Source organism: Lynx rufus, unplaced genomic scaffold (assembly GCF_022079265.1).
Source record: "Lynx rufus isolate CCGP_SWC_20201006 ecotype Redwood Valley unplaced genomic scaffold, mLynRuf1.p SCAF_7, whole genome shotgun sequence".
NCBI lineage: Eukaryota > Metazoa > Chordata > Mammalia > Carnivora > Felidae > Lynx > Lynx rufus.
In genome coordinates this window covers 38,565,107-38,581,605 of record NW_025814889.1, presented here as the reverse complement: position 1 = coordinate 38,581,605, position 16,499 = coordinate 38,565,107, and the positions used below count along the sequence as shown (strand labels likewise).

General features: G+C 47.1%; 1 protein-coding gene across 7 annotated transcripts in view; it reads left to right on the top strand.

Moving 5' to 3' along the window:
• CRACR2A (calcium release activated channel regulator 2A) overlaps window positions 1–16,219 on the top strand; it is a 134,814-nt gene extending 118,595 nt beyond the window's left edge. For all 7 annotated transcript variants that reach the window (XM_047067401.1, XM_047067400.1, XM_047067398.1 and 4 more), the window contains 5 exons: window positions 1,626–1,707; window positions 1,832–1,946; window positions 10,267–10,368; window positions 13,060–13,136; window positions 14,765–16,219. In XM_047067401.1, the coding sequence (XP_046923357.1) occupies window positions 1,626–1,707; window positions 1,832–1,946; window positions 10,267–10,368; window positions 13,060–13,136; window positions 14,765–14,849 (461 nt within the window). In that variant the 3' untranslated portion in view covers window positions 14,850–16,219. The remainder of the gene's footprint in view (window positions 1–1,625; window positions 1,708–1,831; window positions 1,947–10,266; window positions 10,369–13,059; window positions 13,137–14,764) is intronic.
• Window positions 16,220–16,499: the final 280 nt, after the last annotated feature.

The following is a 16,499-nucleotide window of genomic DNA, read 5'->3' as shown; positions in this document are numbered from 1 at the left end:
ATTGAGAGATGGCATGGGAAAACTAGAAATATCAAGCATTCTACCCATGGGACAAACCACTCTTTTTCTCTCTCAAATGCACAAATGCACTCCCTTCTCAGTCCCTCACCTGTGAAGCACAGGGACTGTAGAGTCCCTGTAGGTCTGCCATTCTAGGAGTGGATGACTCTCCCGCCTTCCCGCCACTCCTGGGCCCCTCCCCAGAGCACTAGCCTGTGCCTGTAGACGTTGGCTGGAATGACCTTTTCTATTTACTGCTTCTCTGTTGTCTTTTTTGTCCCATTCTATCCAAGATTCTGTTGCTGTCCCTTGCTGAGCCCTCCATGTTAAAGGCCTCAGAGGCTGGGCCTTTTCAAAGAGGCAGGGAATGCCCTCTGGTTCCCTGATCTGATACCATGAGGGGGAAAGACGTTTTTAAAAATGTTAAGCATTTGTGAACATTCTTTTTTTTTATTTAATTTGTTTTTACATTTATTTATTTTTGAGAGACAGAATGAGACAAAGTGAGAGTGGGGGAGGGGCAGAGAGAGAGGGAGACAAAGAATCTGAAGCAAGCTCTAGTCTCTGAGCTGTCAGCACAGAGCCCGATGTGGGGCTCAAACCCACAAACCATGAGATCATGACCTGAGCCAAAGTCTGACGCTCAACCGACTGAGCCACCTAGGCACCCCCCCTTTTTTTTTAGAGAGAGAGCAAGAAAGGGTGAGGGGTAGGGGGAGATAGAGGGAATCATAAACAGGCTTCATGCTCAGCAAGGAGCCTGACATTGGGCTCAATCATGAGCCAGACCCTCAACAGCCTGAGCCACCCAGGTGCCCTGATTTGGGAACATTCTTACACGATGTAGGAAAGAAGAGTATGTTCTCAAAGAAGCTGCATCAAGGTCCTTATTTCTGAGGGCCGCTGTAGGGGTACAGAATGCATGTCTCTGACCTTGTCTCTCTGGTCTAAGACTCTGGGTAGGGTCCCGGCCTCAGAGAGATGATTTTGAGTGGCCCAGTGGATGGAATTAGGAGCTCTAAACCCATCTTAAGGGTGAAAGCTGCTTTTGATTCCCTACCTTACCCCTTTTCTTCTCTTCTGACCCCCAATCTGCCTACCACCTCTTCCCCTGCCCCACTCCTCCACAAAGCTTTGACTAGGTGATGGAAGTCTGAAGGTATGATCCATTCCTGCAGGGATATTTGGATTTTATTAGGGGAACTTTGAGAAATATTTTAGGGAGGAGGAGAAGAAAGATATATGAGGACACTCTCCTTTTCCATCTTTGCAATAGTAAATTCATGAAAAATAATGATTGTCTTTGCCTTGGTGTATTGCTTTTATACATATGTGATCTGATACTTATTATAGTATACCCAAAGAGCATGTGGATTACACTACAGTGAGGAACCTACAGTCAGAGAAGTTAAGTGATTTGATCAGTACCCCCACAGCCACCCTGCAGTGGCAGACACAGGACCAGAACTCAGGTTCCATGCCTCCCTGTCTAGTCCCCCACGTCTCCTCCCAGGAACTGCATGGGGAGGATTGCCACCCTTGGCCTCATGTGCTTCCAGCTATGTGGGGGGGGGGGGGGGCAACTTTTTCTGATTTGGAAATGATAGGCTCATTCCACCTTGCAGGCATCGATTACCAGGTGAAGATGGTGCATGTGGATGGCTCGTACGTGGCCCTGCAGCTGTGGGACACGGCCGGGCAGGAGAGGTGAGGAGCGTCCCCGATCAAACCCTGCCTCCTGCATTGCCCATCACAAGGGCTGAAGGTCCAGGCAGTGGGGGGGGGAGGGGGGGAGCCATGCAGCCCATGACCTGTGACCCCTTGATGGCAGGTATTGCTGTATCACCCAGCAGTTCTTCAGGAAGGCCGATGGCGTCATCGTCATGTATGATCTCACAGCCAGACAGTCATTCCTGTCGGTCCGGCAGTGGCTGAGCAGCGTGGAGGTGAGCTGGTGACCTTCCTAGGAGCGCTTATGCTGACTCCTGTCTCCCCTTTGTCCCTGCCCATCTCCTGCCTGGCCCTCTGCTCTTCCAAAACCCAATTCAGAACACACCTTCTCCAGAAACAAAACAATTCTGGCATTCATATGGCCATTCATCCAGCCCAGTACTGGGTACTGGGGATTCAGAAATGAACAAGACAGACACAGTCCCTGCCCTCATGGAGACGGGGACTTGAAAAATACAAATTATATCAATAACTGTGTCACTGCAATTGCCGTAAGCGCCATGAGCGAGTGGCATAGGATTGGGGGAGGGGCTTAGAGTGGAGCATCAGGGAAGGTTTCCCTGAGAAACCCACATTTAAACTGAGTCCCACCGTGTTCTTCCCCCTTTTCATCCCCGCACTGTACCAGCTGCAGGGAGCCCAGCTGTGCCTAGCCTAGGAGAAGCACCACGCAGTATTTTGGGGCCTCTGTCACATCCCTTCACAATGTGAGGGCCCCTGGCTCACCCCAAAGTTACCCTGGGCAGGGCACACAGGCAACAGTACTCTTCTGTGAATTCTGGGTTATCTGTGGGACTCTACTCTCTTGATTTATACTTGCAATAAGTCACTTTAAAAAAAAAATTAATGTTTATTTATTCTTGAGAGAGAGAGAGAGAGCATGAGCAGGGCAGGGGCAGAGCGAGAGAGGGACACAGAATCTGAAGCAGACTCCACGCTCTGAGCTGTCAGCACAGAGCCCGACGCGGGGCCATCGGGGCTCTAACTCACAAGCCATGAGATCATGACCTGAGCTGAAGTCAGACACTTAACCAACTGAGCCACCCAGGCACCCCAACAATAAGTCGCTTATAAGTGCTTTTTACTTTCTGACCATCTGCATGTTCTTCCTCTACCCCTCACATGTAGCCTTCACAAGGCCAAAGTCAGTGTGGACAAGCCACATATGTGTTTTACAGGGCCTCAGCTGAGTATTTAACCAAACAGTCAGAGAGGATGTCCCAACTCCTTCCACTGGCGGGATCGATGCTTTGTTCATTTATTTGTTGAAACCACTGCCAGGCACTGGGAATTCTAACAGCAGATAAGAGACAAGTTTTCTGTCCTCATGGGGTTTATCCCTGGTCAAGCCCCTAGAACCTGCCATAGCCCTTACCTCCTGACCACACTGTAACACTGCTGTGAAGGTCACTCCTAAGAACTGACACTATGTTTGTCACTGTGTAACTGGTGCTTGGCATGGGGCCCCCCCAGAACTAGTGCTCAGCACATGTGGGAGGCATGAATGGATACGGAATCCTTACGCGGGCAGAATACTGGAGTTGTTCATTTCTTCATCCTTTTGGCCCTAAGATCTGTGATTCCTCCCACCAAAATCTGTTTCTCTTCTAGTTTAGGTTGGCTGGGCCATTCCTTTCTCTGCTGTTAATCCACATCCCTCTCATTTCCAGGAAAAATAAGGAACAAGAATGGAAACTAAATTCAAAGGTTTCTCTGAGATTTGCTTAATACAAATTATTTCTCAAAGTATTGGGCTTAAAAAACTTACAGTAGAAAAAATATAAGTTTTGAAATTTAGTGAATGGCTCTACACCAAGCTAATAAGGGAAATAAATTGTATGGGTAATCTGGAAGTGATTCCTGTTAAAACTTTAGAATTTATGACATGATTTTTTTTTTTTGATACAGCTACAGATTTATCTTCCTTGCAGAAATTAAGCACCAGGAGAAACATTAGGGATTACCTAACCCAGTGGTTCTCAACCTTTCTTCCTTGGAGCCCTGGGAAGATAATGATGTCCCCCAGGAACTGGGGAGTGCAGGAAAAGGGGCCATGGTCACAGTTCTGGGTCCTTCACCCCCCATGTTGGTCAGAGCCACTCTTCATTCAGTTTTCTACATTGGAGGCCCAGGTACAATTTTGTTAGACAAGAGGATTTCCCTTTGAAAATCACTGATCTAATATAGCCATCTCATTATCAAATGGAGAAATAGAGGCCATGCCTTCTTTTGCATCACCCGTTCTTTTCCCAGCCACAGACATTTAATCCCTAATTTGTCTCCTAATATCTAAATCTTTTTAAAAGTTTTTTTTAATGTTTATTTATTTTGAAAGAGAGAGACAACATGAGCAGGGGAGGGGCAGAGAGAGAGAGAGAGAGAGAGAGAGAGAGAGAGAGAACCCCAAGCAGACTCCATGAGGTCAGCACAGAGCCCAATGTGGGGCTTGATCCCACAAACAGCGAGATCGTGACCTAAGCCAAAATCATGAGTCAGATGCTCAACCGGCTGAGCCACCCAGACATCCCTAAATCTTGATATATACTAAAGCAGGCAGAGGCTGTTGAAATAGTCTGGGATCAATAGGGATGGATAGAAGCAAACTTATAGAAACATGCTGTCTGCCGTCAGCAGGGGCTGTAGTTTCTGAGGCCCTTGTTTTGGACCAAGAGCCCAGGATCTAGCCAGAGAGGTGGCATGTCACACTGAATTTGGTGGTGGTGGTGGGGTGAAGGAATATCAGAGGGCCATCATGGCAGGTAGAAGAACAAGTTCCATCATTCTCTAGAAAACCAGGCCAAGCACCAGAATGTTCTGTCATTCTCTGGAAAACCAGGCCAAGCACCAGAATGTTCCATCATTCTCTGGAAAACCAGGCATGTTCCCGAGCGGGGTAGGGCTGAAAAGCATCAGCATGCACCCAGGGAAGCCCTCGTGCATCTGTAGGCCCAGAAAGCCACGCCAAAGGGGCAATTCCATATGCAGTTAACTCAGAATTATCTATGTGTGGATGGGGCTTTTCTGTATAGTTCAGAGCTTGAGTTTTCCTTCTTAAAAATTTTAGCAGAAGGTATAGGTAAACTCTAAATGATGATTCCAAACCTGGATAATCAGGATCACCGTCAGTGCTTTCAAGCAAAACAGATGCCACAAGCCCTCTCTCCCAAATAGAATGATTCAGAGCCTGGAAATACAAAGGAAAAAAAAAAAAAAAAGCAACAGTTCCCCCAGGTGATTCTGATTCTCAGCTTCTATGGTTCCCCCAACCTGGGAAGTGCTTCTCAAAGTCTTATATGCATAGGAATCTCCTGGGGACCTTGTGGAAATACAGAATTTGACTCAGCAGGTTCAGAATCTTAGGTAGCCCCTGAGATTCTGCATTTCTAACAAGTTCTCAGGTGAAGCCAATGCTGCCAGTCCAGGGACCACACTCTGAGAAGCAAGGTTCTAAATCAGTTTCAAAGATGTCCGTGCTTCTTCAACAAGAATTTGCTGAGCATCATCCACATGTCTTGCACTCGTGAGGCTCTCTGGGGGACTGACTCGGTTGTGGGGACCCAGTCTGATGGCCCAGGATTTCGAGAACAAGTGCAGGGGGCCGTGGTGTGAACATCTGAACAAGTGTCAGATGGTGGAGTCTGCGTTGAAGGTGTGGAACAGTGGGATCATGAATGCAATTATTCTCAAGAGTCTTGAAAAGCTAAGTCACTCTGCCTTGGCAACCAGCAATCAGGGGTGTCAGGTGACAGATTAAAACCTGACACCTAATTTGATCAGAGGGAACTGAAAATAATAAGAACTTTATATTTGTGGAGTACCTTATTTTTCCACAGAGCTCCAAGCACTTTGCCAACTCCCTCGCCTAGAGAAGGGAGGGTGGAGGGGGAGCTTTAATAACAGGCTTTGGGTTCCGAAGCCTTATTATTAAGTGAATGCTGGCCAGCTGTTCTCAGTGCCCCTTCCTCCCGCAACCTGAAAAGCAGTGTAAAAAGAGAGGACTTAAATTGCCACAGATTACACGTGGCAAAGACTCGCTGTTGGAAGAGGTTGTGTGGGGTGGGAACAGATGCTTGGGGGAGGTATGGACTTCCCTGAAAAGGAAGTTCTCACCACCCCAGCTTGGCACTTCCTGGCCACGAAACTGGCCAATCACCTAATGACAGAATGGACCAGAGGCTCTGAAGGGCTCCTCCTGGCCCCCACATGCTGACAGGCTACAGCATTTTGGTCCTCTGGGGGAGGGAGGGGGGATCCAGGATGGAGGAGTGTGTGCAGATGAGAGGACCCTAGAGGATCCTTCCAGCCCCGAGGGAACCCAAATCCTTTGAGATTGAAAGAGAATGAAAGCATGCCCTGCTTTATGAGGTGGGAGAGCCCTGTCCCCATGGCTGTTCTCCCACCCCACCGACCCTAGTTTTTACCCCCCAAGTCCAGGCAGCTTTACCTTGCCTGCAGGCCTTCTGCAGAAGGGGCCTAACACTGTGCCCGTTGTTGTGCCATTTTACATTTCCTATGTACCTGATAGCGAACCAAAGCAGGTAGCCATTCCTGCCAATATAGTATTCCAAACCCTCCCCTACCTCCTTCTCATCTCTGCTTGGGGGGACCGGTTCAACCAGTCTAATCTAGAGAAGAAACTGGTTGGGCTCTAAGGGTCCCATGGTTAGACCATGGAACAGACTGGACATCTGGAGTCTGGAACAGACTGGACATCTGGAGACTTTGGGGCCTGTATCAGATAGGGAAAATGGGATTTGGTACAAGCCTGAACGGGCCGTTCGTTGGTCCAACTCCAGGTTGTTGGTCCCCAATGTCTGCACCCCGGGTATGTTGAATTTCTTGTCTCGATCTTTTGTCATTCTGATAGCCCTGTGTTGTTAGGCCTATAAGTCAAGGAAGTGGAAAATGACTGAAGTCATTAAGCCAACACGATCAGTGTCTCCGAAAACAAAACAAAACAAAACAAAACTTGGAGATTAATCTAATGCAGCTTCTTGTTTTATAGATGAAAAGTCCTGAGATCCAGAGAGAGGAAGTGACTTGTCCAAAAGTACCCACAGCTTGCCAGACGCCCAGCCAGAACTGGAATCTAGGGCTCTGCCACTGCATTATGCTGCATTATGCATTATGTGACAAGAGCGTCACATGGCCCATGGTTGAAATCTGCTTCTGAAAAATAGGTGTTCGTTTCTTTTTTCAGTCCTTCCCACTTCCGCCCCAAAGCAGAACAGTCCTTTAGCTCAAAGGGGCCAGGCTCACTCTCCTCTCACTTTGTGGACCACCAGCTAATTCTCGTTCTGTGATCTTGGTCATTGGTGACAATGTACAGCACAGAGCAAAAAATAGCAGTTTGATTTTTTTCCCCCTGTTCCAAGTTGAGCTTGAAGTGCTGGCAGTTTAAAACGAACTACACAAATAAATCTTGTTTTGACTCATAGTCCAGGGGGTGGATAAATATGGAAACCCCCAAGATATAATTTTGCAGTCATTTTTTTCTTAGCATAACTACATGCTTTAATGTGCTGAGAAATTTTTTGTTCTGGCTCCAGAGAAGTAGCAGCACTATCCTGGCTAAGTGCTTTTTCTTGCCTCCCAGCAAATGGATATTAACACACACACACACACACACACACACACACACACACTACAACCAACCAACCAAACCCAGCAGCTGCACGTTCTGAGCTGAATGCCAGTCCTCTGCTCCAAGCTGACAGCTCATGTTATTTAAAGTCAGAGGTGGGTAATCTTTTGAATTTTAGCACGTCTGTCTTCCAACAAGCTCAAGTTCAAAGAAAGGCAACTAAAATGGTTGAAGGTATGGAGAGGCTTCTGTGTCAGTGTCAGAGGATAGGAACCAGCTTTTTGGGGCCATCTCATAGCTCACAGAATAGACTCTGTGAAAAGTGGTGATTCTGACAGGTCCCACACAGACAGAGACTGTATGCCCAACTAAGTATGTTCAATTCCTTCCCTCTGACCTGCCATGCCTACGGAGTTCTACCAAGCATCTATAGAAATTTCAACAGAAATCAGGTGGGGCTTAGACTTGTTTGCCAAAGGAGGTGTGCTTTCGACTTTTAAAAGGAAGTGTTGCTTCATCTGATAGGTAATGATGAGCCTCTTTGTGCAAAGCAGTATCCAGGCTGAACAACGGGTTGGGTATGTGAAAGGTGTCAGGTTTGGGCAGATAGCTCAAGACTTGACGTTAAAGTCAGAGAGGACCCTGAGACACCCACCCTAAGCCCCACCCTCCCCATGGCCCTGTGTCAGAGACTTGTCTTGGGCCAGGGTGATGATGGCTGACTGCCCATGGTGAATAGCACACCTTCCAGCCTTCCATGTGTTCTCACTTGTTTTTGCCTTGACTTTGGAGATAGGCCTGATTCTTTATCAGTGGCAGGCCAGGGTCCACAGAGGGGAAGTGAGGTGTCCAGAGTATTTGTGTAAGAGAGGAACAATGCAAAGAACAGAAGCCACAGCTCCAGCTGGGGGCTTGGCTTTTATCAGCTCCTTCTAAGATGTTTTATTTTTATACCCAAGAATTGCTTTAAAAAAGAAGACTGCTTCCCTTCCCCACCCAGAGGCAGCCCTGCTCTTTGTGGTACATGGGGCTCCAATGTTGGGCTTGTGACTATCCCTTACCTGATGCTTGGTCATTCAGTACCCACTATCCCCTTTGCAAGTGATGAAACTGAAGCCGTCACCCATTCCAGCATACCAGAATCCGGGTTCGAATTCTGCCTGGGACTTCAAGTCTGATGCTCATATTTTCAGCATTTCCATGTCAAGAAATCCCACAAGCCTTAGTCATTCCTCACACATAAATCTACAAATATCTCTCATGTGCTCCAAACAGCAAGCCTTTTGGCCCATTTCCCTGCTTCCTTCTCTTTTTTCCCTTTTCTGTGAAAAAGTCTTCACACAAGTTTCTGTGGCACAACAGAGTCAGAAAATGGGGGTATTCCCATTACCCAGCACTCTGGTAATAGGGAGCCACAGCATTGTCTGCATGCCATTAGTGGTTTCTCATGTGCAAACAATTGAAATGTGGTGCAATCCACTTAGCACGTCAACTACAGTGCACGTAATTTAATCTATTTCTGATGGATCAGAAGACACTGTAAAGATCATGTAGTGCCTTTGACTCATCATTATCAACATTAATTACCATCTTACCATGGATAAGTGGAAATACCACTTTTAGAGAGTTCTAGTTAATAAGACACTAAATAGCAGAGAGTTCATTGGAAATCAGAATTTAGAGAAAAACATTAGAGAATTGTGGACCCATATACTAAAGGGTCCTCATAACTCAGTGACTTTGTTATTGAATGTTCTTTGGGATTCTCTGAGCCTTAACGTTCTCATTTAGGAAATGAGAATTTTTTTCACTACCAAACTGCGATAAAAATGAATGTGTAGATTAAGGAACCGTTGAGGCTTAATTTCAAATTTAATTGCATTCAAACTTAAAATACATGTACCTATTGGGTGGACTTTGGACATTTTTTTGAAATGGTGAGATAAAGCAGCTGAGTCATTGACAACACTGTAAGTGATTACTAGCTTGTGTTATCCCCTAACCCTCTCTATTTCGTAAAACATTTCTCTGTGATGAATAACTATTGTTTACCAAATTATTATTAAAAGCCCCTAATTAAATATCTCATGAAGTAAAAATCACAGCCTGCTTAAATGTGAATATTACCATATTTACTCACTTAATAGCTGTGTGCCCTGGGCCCTTGGCTTGCCCTCCTCAGGGGCACAAAAGGTACACGCATTTCACAAGGGAGGAAGCCCTGGGGTGCAGAGGCTCTAGGGTGCAGGCCTTTGGCTGATATGCCACAGTCACTGGAGGAGTAAAGAAGGTTGACCCCTTGAACAAACCTGTTACTTCTGGCCCAAGAAGTGCAGCTTCTGTGGCCATATGCTTCTTCCCCATGTGGGCCTTTTGTCAGAGCTAGAGCACCCAATAATAGTGATCTATCTGTACTGCCCCCCATGGTGACCTCCAGTTAGGTGCACAACAATCCTTTTATAGGCACTGTGGCCCCACGCCTCAGGGATCTTATGTGCCCAATATGAGGCCCCTGGAGATGCCACGCCTAATCAAAACAGTCCCTAGAAATGCTCCAAACCACATTGCATTAATTCCTTTCGTTCGTTCTGGTTCATTTAGACGAAGTCTGGTCACTTAGGAATGTTTTCGGGGATACCGTAAGTGCTAGAAACGGACACATAGTTCATGAATGTCTTCTGTCCCCTCATGCTGCTACCCACAGCACACCTGAGGAGCCTGCATGGCCCATCAGGCAAGGGTGAGTGGGGAGGAAGGGAGGCCTCAGACACCTCACAGAAGCCTCAGAAACTGAGGCTCTCAGCTTTTGGGATGACTCTTATCGCCTGGCCTGCTGTGGCAGCAGGGGATTCGCAAGCCAGATTGTATCTTTACTGCCAGCATTTTAAGCCTGCCCTTCTGGGTTTTCCTTCTGGATGCTTCTCTCAGTTGGGGGATTATCTGTTTTGCAGGAAGCTGTGGGAGACCGCATTCCTGTTCTTCTGCTGGGCAATAAAATTGACAATGAGAAAGAGCGGGAAGTTCCCCGAGGCCTTGGAGAGAAGCTTGCCAAGGTAAAGAGCAAACTTTCCATCTCTCTGGACAGGGTACGGGCCCGAGGACAGTCAGGCAAGTGCCCAAGAGCCTTGGTGGGAGCCTTCCCTGGAAGCCCCCTGGGAAGGAAGCAAGTGGGCAAGATGGGTGTCCTGGCATCGTGGGAATGGCATGTGGATGCCCGTGCATGTGGAACTTTCTGTAGAAAGTCACACATTGCAAGATAGAGCTGGTTAGGAATGACTAGCGTATGGGGAATTTTCCCAAACACTTTTCCCTGGAACTCAGAATGATAGATTCTTAGATAGTAGGAGGTTACTTCTTTAAATCCCCTATCTGATCTTTGAATGCCTTCCTCTGTGTTTCCACTTGATCACCTTCAGGGACGAAACACTCTCTGTAAGGCAGACTGTTCTTTGAACAGCTGTGTTCACGAGTTTATCCATTCTGATCAATATTGAGTCCAAAAGCGGTGAACCCAAGATAAACTCAGAGCATGCCCTCAAAACTTTACCATTAAAATAAGCATCAGCCCTCTTACCCACACTGGGGGCCAATAAGGCTTGTTGGAAATCAGGCACAAACAGTGGCACTCCTTGGCTGTTTCTACTGCCTCCGAGTGCTTTTCAGGAACCTGTATGTCTGAGAAGGTGGGGGTGCTTTCCAGACCTAGGATTCCATATCTCTTAGTGTGCTTGCTCTAAACAGGCACTCATGGGACACCTGGGTGGCTCAGTTGGTTAAGCATCTGACTTTTGATTTCAGCCAGGTCATTATCCCAAGGTCATGGGATCAATCCCCACGTTGGGCTCTGTGCTAAGCGTGGAGTTGGCTTGAGGTTCTTTCTCTTTCTCCTTCCACCCCTTCTCTTTCTCTCTCTTTCTCTCAAACTAAAAAAAATAATAATAATAGGGGTGCCTGGGTGGCTCAGTCAGTTAAATATCCAACTCTTGTTTCTGGCTCAGGTCATGATCTCACAGTTGTGAGTTCGAGCCCCACATTGGGCTCCGCACTGACAGTGGGAAACCTGCTTGGAGTTCTCTCTCTCCCTCTCTCTCTCTCTGCCCCTCCCCTGCTCGCATGCTTTCTCACTCTCTCTCAAAATAAAGAAATAAACATTGAAAAATACTAATAAATAAATAAACAAACAGGGACTTGTGACCCCAGAGGTCAGGAAAATGGGCACAGATGGTAAGAGTCAAGTAAAAAAGGAGCAGGAAGGGTTTGGCAGGTGTTCCTGCGAAGGGTCAGAGGGTAGCCACATGTCTGCAGTCCCTTACCCACAATGCTCACAATACTGAAACAGAAAGGTTTCTAGTGTTTTGTCTGGCAGAAAAATCTGACCAGGACTGACATGAAGCCATTTATGGTCTTTTTGTTTACCTCACTTGGATGAATTTTCCTATGTTTCAAGAAATATTAATACATTTGATCATAGGGTGCTATCCCAGACCAACTGAGGGTAATATATAGTATATACATCTGTTATTTTTGTGAAACTCAGAGTCTCTGGATTCCAAAGTACATCTATATCCAAGGAGTTTGATTAATGAACTGCAGGCCTGTATTTTTATCATCCCATTTTTTTTCCCTTTTTATTCTTTTTTTTTTTTTTTTTTTTTTTTTGGTCAGTTAAAAAACGAACATACAAGCAAATGAGGCTCAGAGCAGTTAAGTGATTAATTCGAGTGATCATACAGGTCCTCAGGGGTGGAGTCAAGACTTGAAGCTGGAAGGTGGATCATGCCTTCCAATTCTAGATCCTATGTACTCTCCCTCCTCCCACTGGGAAGTCTTCATTCTTCCAAAGACTGACCCAGAGTCTGGCTGTGGCACAAGTGTGGACAGGGGTAGGATCTGGGCCTCTGGGGTGTGAACCAGGAAAGCTGAACTGAGGGCCAGTGTCTAGAGCCTCCTGATCTGCAAGCCACAGAAGTGTCCTCATTCAGTGCCTGCATCCCCACAGGGCATCAGCCTCCAGAGTTTCATGCCAATAGCAATGTCCTAAGGAAGCAGGAAATCTATTAACAGGAGTGATAAATGGATATAATGATGAGGCTTAGCCAAGAGCCCCCACCACGCAGGCAGCACAGCCTCTGCGTCCTGAAGTGATCGACAACTGTCCTGTGACACGAATGCTGACAGCCTAGGCAGCTGGAATAGTAATTAACTGGTGTGAAGGAGAATTCCTACTGGTGTACCTCAGTGACATCTGCCCCAAAGTTCACGGAATGCCGGTGTCCTGGGCAAAACAAGCTGCTGGGAGGCCTGCCATTAACTCAATAAGTCACTGAATGAACTGACCCGCCCTTTATACTATGCCCTTGGTTTCCCTGCCTGAGCATTGTGGAGAATGTGGTGCATCCTGGCCTTTGTTCCTCTGCCTGCACCACAGGCTGGTGTGAAAAGGAAATGGGCATCTACATACCTCAGAGCAATTTGTGAAAGCGTGAAGCACTAAGGCAGCATACTGTTTGGTGTTTTACAATTGTTATAGCTCACCTGGGAGATGCTTACAGAACTTGCATTAGGCAGGGAGCCTGAGGAGACTGAAATCAACCTTGAAGAGAGCAGGGATGGGGAGAGGAATTAAAGGGGACTGTGAGAGGAAGTGAGGCAGGCGGGCCGATGCAGATGGGGTGTTCTCCTCCCATGGGTCCCTCGAGGTCCCCCAGTACTCTCTTTTTGTCCCCTCTGCTTTATGGTTCTAGGAGAACAATCTGATCTTCTATGAATGCAGTGCCTATTCCGGTCACAACACCAAAGAGTCCCTACTTCATCTAGCCAGGTAAGGAAGGAGGCACATCCCAGCAAACAGAGTCTGGTGGGAAGCACTGCACTCACCCCTGAGAGGCCATTCCTCTGTCTGCCGAGCCTTCTGGGTAAAGGGGTTGGAGGCCTAGGGCTTTGTATGGGATTCAGGGACAGCCCTCTGAAACACAATAGGGACAAAAAAGAAAGCCCCCTTGCCTCTTGCCCCCCCCCCATAGTCTTCTTCTTCTGGGTCTTAAAAGCTGCCCTTTTCCCAGGGATCCTCTTTTTAAATGCAAATGCTTCCAGGAAAGGTCTTATCATAGGTCCCTGAACACTGGCTAATATCTTAGCAGGGATTAGCTGGCAGCCGGCAGGGAACAAGAACAGTTATAATATGGGCACGGGGGAGGGTGAGGAGAAGCCAGGGAGAGGAGGGGCTATTTGGGGGAACGAGAGGCATCTAAGGTGACAGCTCTCAAAGGGTTAGTTCCATCAAAAGACTGGTTTCATAAGCCTCCGCCTATACCAAAATTTAAAAAAAAAAAAAAAGAACCATACAGGGCCCCATTTTCAATACTTGGAAATTCACTCATTTACCCATCTTGGCATTCATTTCATTCTATCTGTCCACCGACCTAACCATCCATACACCCAGTCACCTATCCACCCATCTACCTATTCATCCATCCACCCATCCATCTATCCATCTATCCACCTATTCCTCCAGTCTATCCACCCATCCATCCACCCATTCACACATCCATTTATGCATCCCTACATGTATCCATTAATTCACCAATGCATCCATCCATCCATCCATCCATCCATCCAACAAATACTTAATAGTGCCCATTTTGGGTCCAGTGCTCATTCTGGGGAATTTTGTAAATATTTTCATTTGATTAATTAAGAACCCAGAATAACATTTTCTACGCATTGGAGAGACTGTGGAGTTACGGAAGACCATAAGGAAAGTTCTAGGCTTTTTTCTGCCACTGATTCTGGGGTAAAGTAAGTCTACCTCTCTGAGATTTGCCCCCAGCATAGGAACATCAATCATACCCTCCCTGCCTACTCAGACTGTTGTAAAATCAAAAGGGATGCTTAAGGTGAAAGCACATTGAGAGTATAAAGCAGGGATAAGATACTTACCACTATTTTTAATTCTTCACCTCCTACATTTAATCTGCAACTGTGGCAACATGGGACAGACCTTCTATAGAGTTAATAACCAAAAAGTATCTTCTTTGAGTCTCTACTGTGTGCCAGGTACTACGATAGGCTACAGAGACACAGAGACAAAGTATATAGTCTCTGCCTTCAAGCAGCTTTCTCACCTCAGGGAGCCAACGAAGGAAGCAGTGCATTATGATATGGGGTGATGGGGTTTTTACAGAGGAATGGTCAAAATGCTGTCAGGGGCACTTACATCACCTGGAAAATCTGGGGAGGCTTCTTTGAGGAGGTGTCATGAAGGATCCATATTGGTTAAACTTTGTCTTTACAAATTATGGTTATGTACCTGCACTTCCCAGGGGGAGACTTTGAAAACTCTGATGCTCTGGTGATGTTGGGTTCCCTCCTTATCATCCAGATGGCCTATATATAACCCAATGGCCTAGCAGCTCTTCTCTACTGACACTATACCTTCCCCTCTCCCAGGATCCTCAAGAAACAAGAAGATACAGCAAGAGAGGACACCATACAGGTTGACCGCTCTGCCAAAAAGAAATCGTGCTGTGGCTGATAGGAGTCCTCCTAGGACTGTTCCACCCAGGTCTGGGGTCCTAGGACCTACCCTGAATCCTGCACATAGGCTCCCACTTGGATGCCTCCACCATAACCCGCCCAAACCTTTGTCTGTGTCAGTGACTTGCCTCCACCAACAGGAGGGGAAGCACATCTAGTCAGGAAAGCTGCTCTTGGAGCATTTTGAAATCTTCTCTCTCTTCTCTCTCTAGACCCCAGATGCCCATTTTCCCCCCAGCTTGGATTTGTGGGGAAAAGAAACAGATGGGATTTTCCCGAAAAATCACCACATGCCTTCTCCACCTCCCTTCTGCTCCCCTTGCCCTTTGGAGCTGCAGCACTGTGGTTGCCATGGCAACTGTGCAGGGCAGACTTGCTGCTTCCTGTAGGCCAAAGATAAAGCACTTGGGCAGGGCCAGGGTGGTTGGTCTTCCCTTGGCTCCTCGGGACATCAATGGGATGCTCTTGGCATATGCTTCGTGGACCTTGAGATGCCCACACAGGTTGAGAAAAGCAAGCCAGGGCACCCACATTCTATTCCACACCCCACCTCCAGGGGCCCTGCTTCTTGCCAGGCTGCAGAAACCAGCCTCTAAGCAGCCAGCATGTCTACTGTATTTGTTCCCTTGGGGTCTCGGGAAGAGTGCCTTACAAGAAACCCACAGCCTTTTCTCTCAACCACCCACCCATGACCCTGACTCCAGGGTGGACTGCAGGTGATTTAAGTATTAAGTGTGTGCCCATGATTAGGGAGAGGGCTTCCTTCCTACTTAACTTTCACTAAGAGATGAAAAGAAAATTAGGGGGAAAAACCCATCTGCTGCTAAACAGAGCGACCATTTCTGGAGTATAAATAAGGTATACATAGCTCTGTGAAAGCCATTTTCCAATGTTTCTCAAAATAGCTCTTCGGAAAATTGTACATGATGATTAATGGGATAGATTGACATGCAGGCAGTGAGACCCAGCACCAGGTCCACAGTTACTGACTTCATTTTATTTTATTTTATTTTATTTTTCCAGAGGACTGTATTACAAAAAAGAAAGTGAGGCCGTGGTGTTGACATATAGCTGGTGTTTAAGAAGTAAGCAGAGTATAGCTATAGGCTTCAGCATCCCTGTGACTCTACCAGCACAGGGCACTCACATTGAGGGGAATGATCTGGGCCCATGTATTGTTCCTTTGTCTGGGTAGTGGTGAGTTTCCAGCCCCAGCAGTGCTCCAGCATCACTGGGGTGGAGGGTGCTGGTAAAGGCATTCTCGCCCTGGGTGGGGAGCTTGGGTGAAAAGATCATAAAGATCACTGCATATTACTGCCCTAGGGCTGCAGGCCCAGCCCCACAGGGAAGTGAGTGGTACCCACACCCAATCAGAACATGTAAGAATAGAGAGGAGCAGAAAGTGTCCACAGGCCTCCAAGAAGATTCAAGACAACTGTGCACAGCCAGCCAGGCAGAAGAGAATCCTCTGGTCAGAGTTCCCTGTAGCCTCCACCCCAGATTCCTAAAAGCATCAGTGCCCTGTGGGTCACCAGGCAAGTGCCTGCCTCCTTTTCGTAGGCTTTTCTTTCCCCCATTTAGTGCTTGGAGGCACCAGGGAGCCCACGGAGGGTATAGAACAAAAGCCAGCACTAAGTACCAGGAGGTG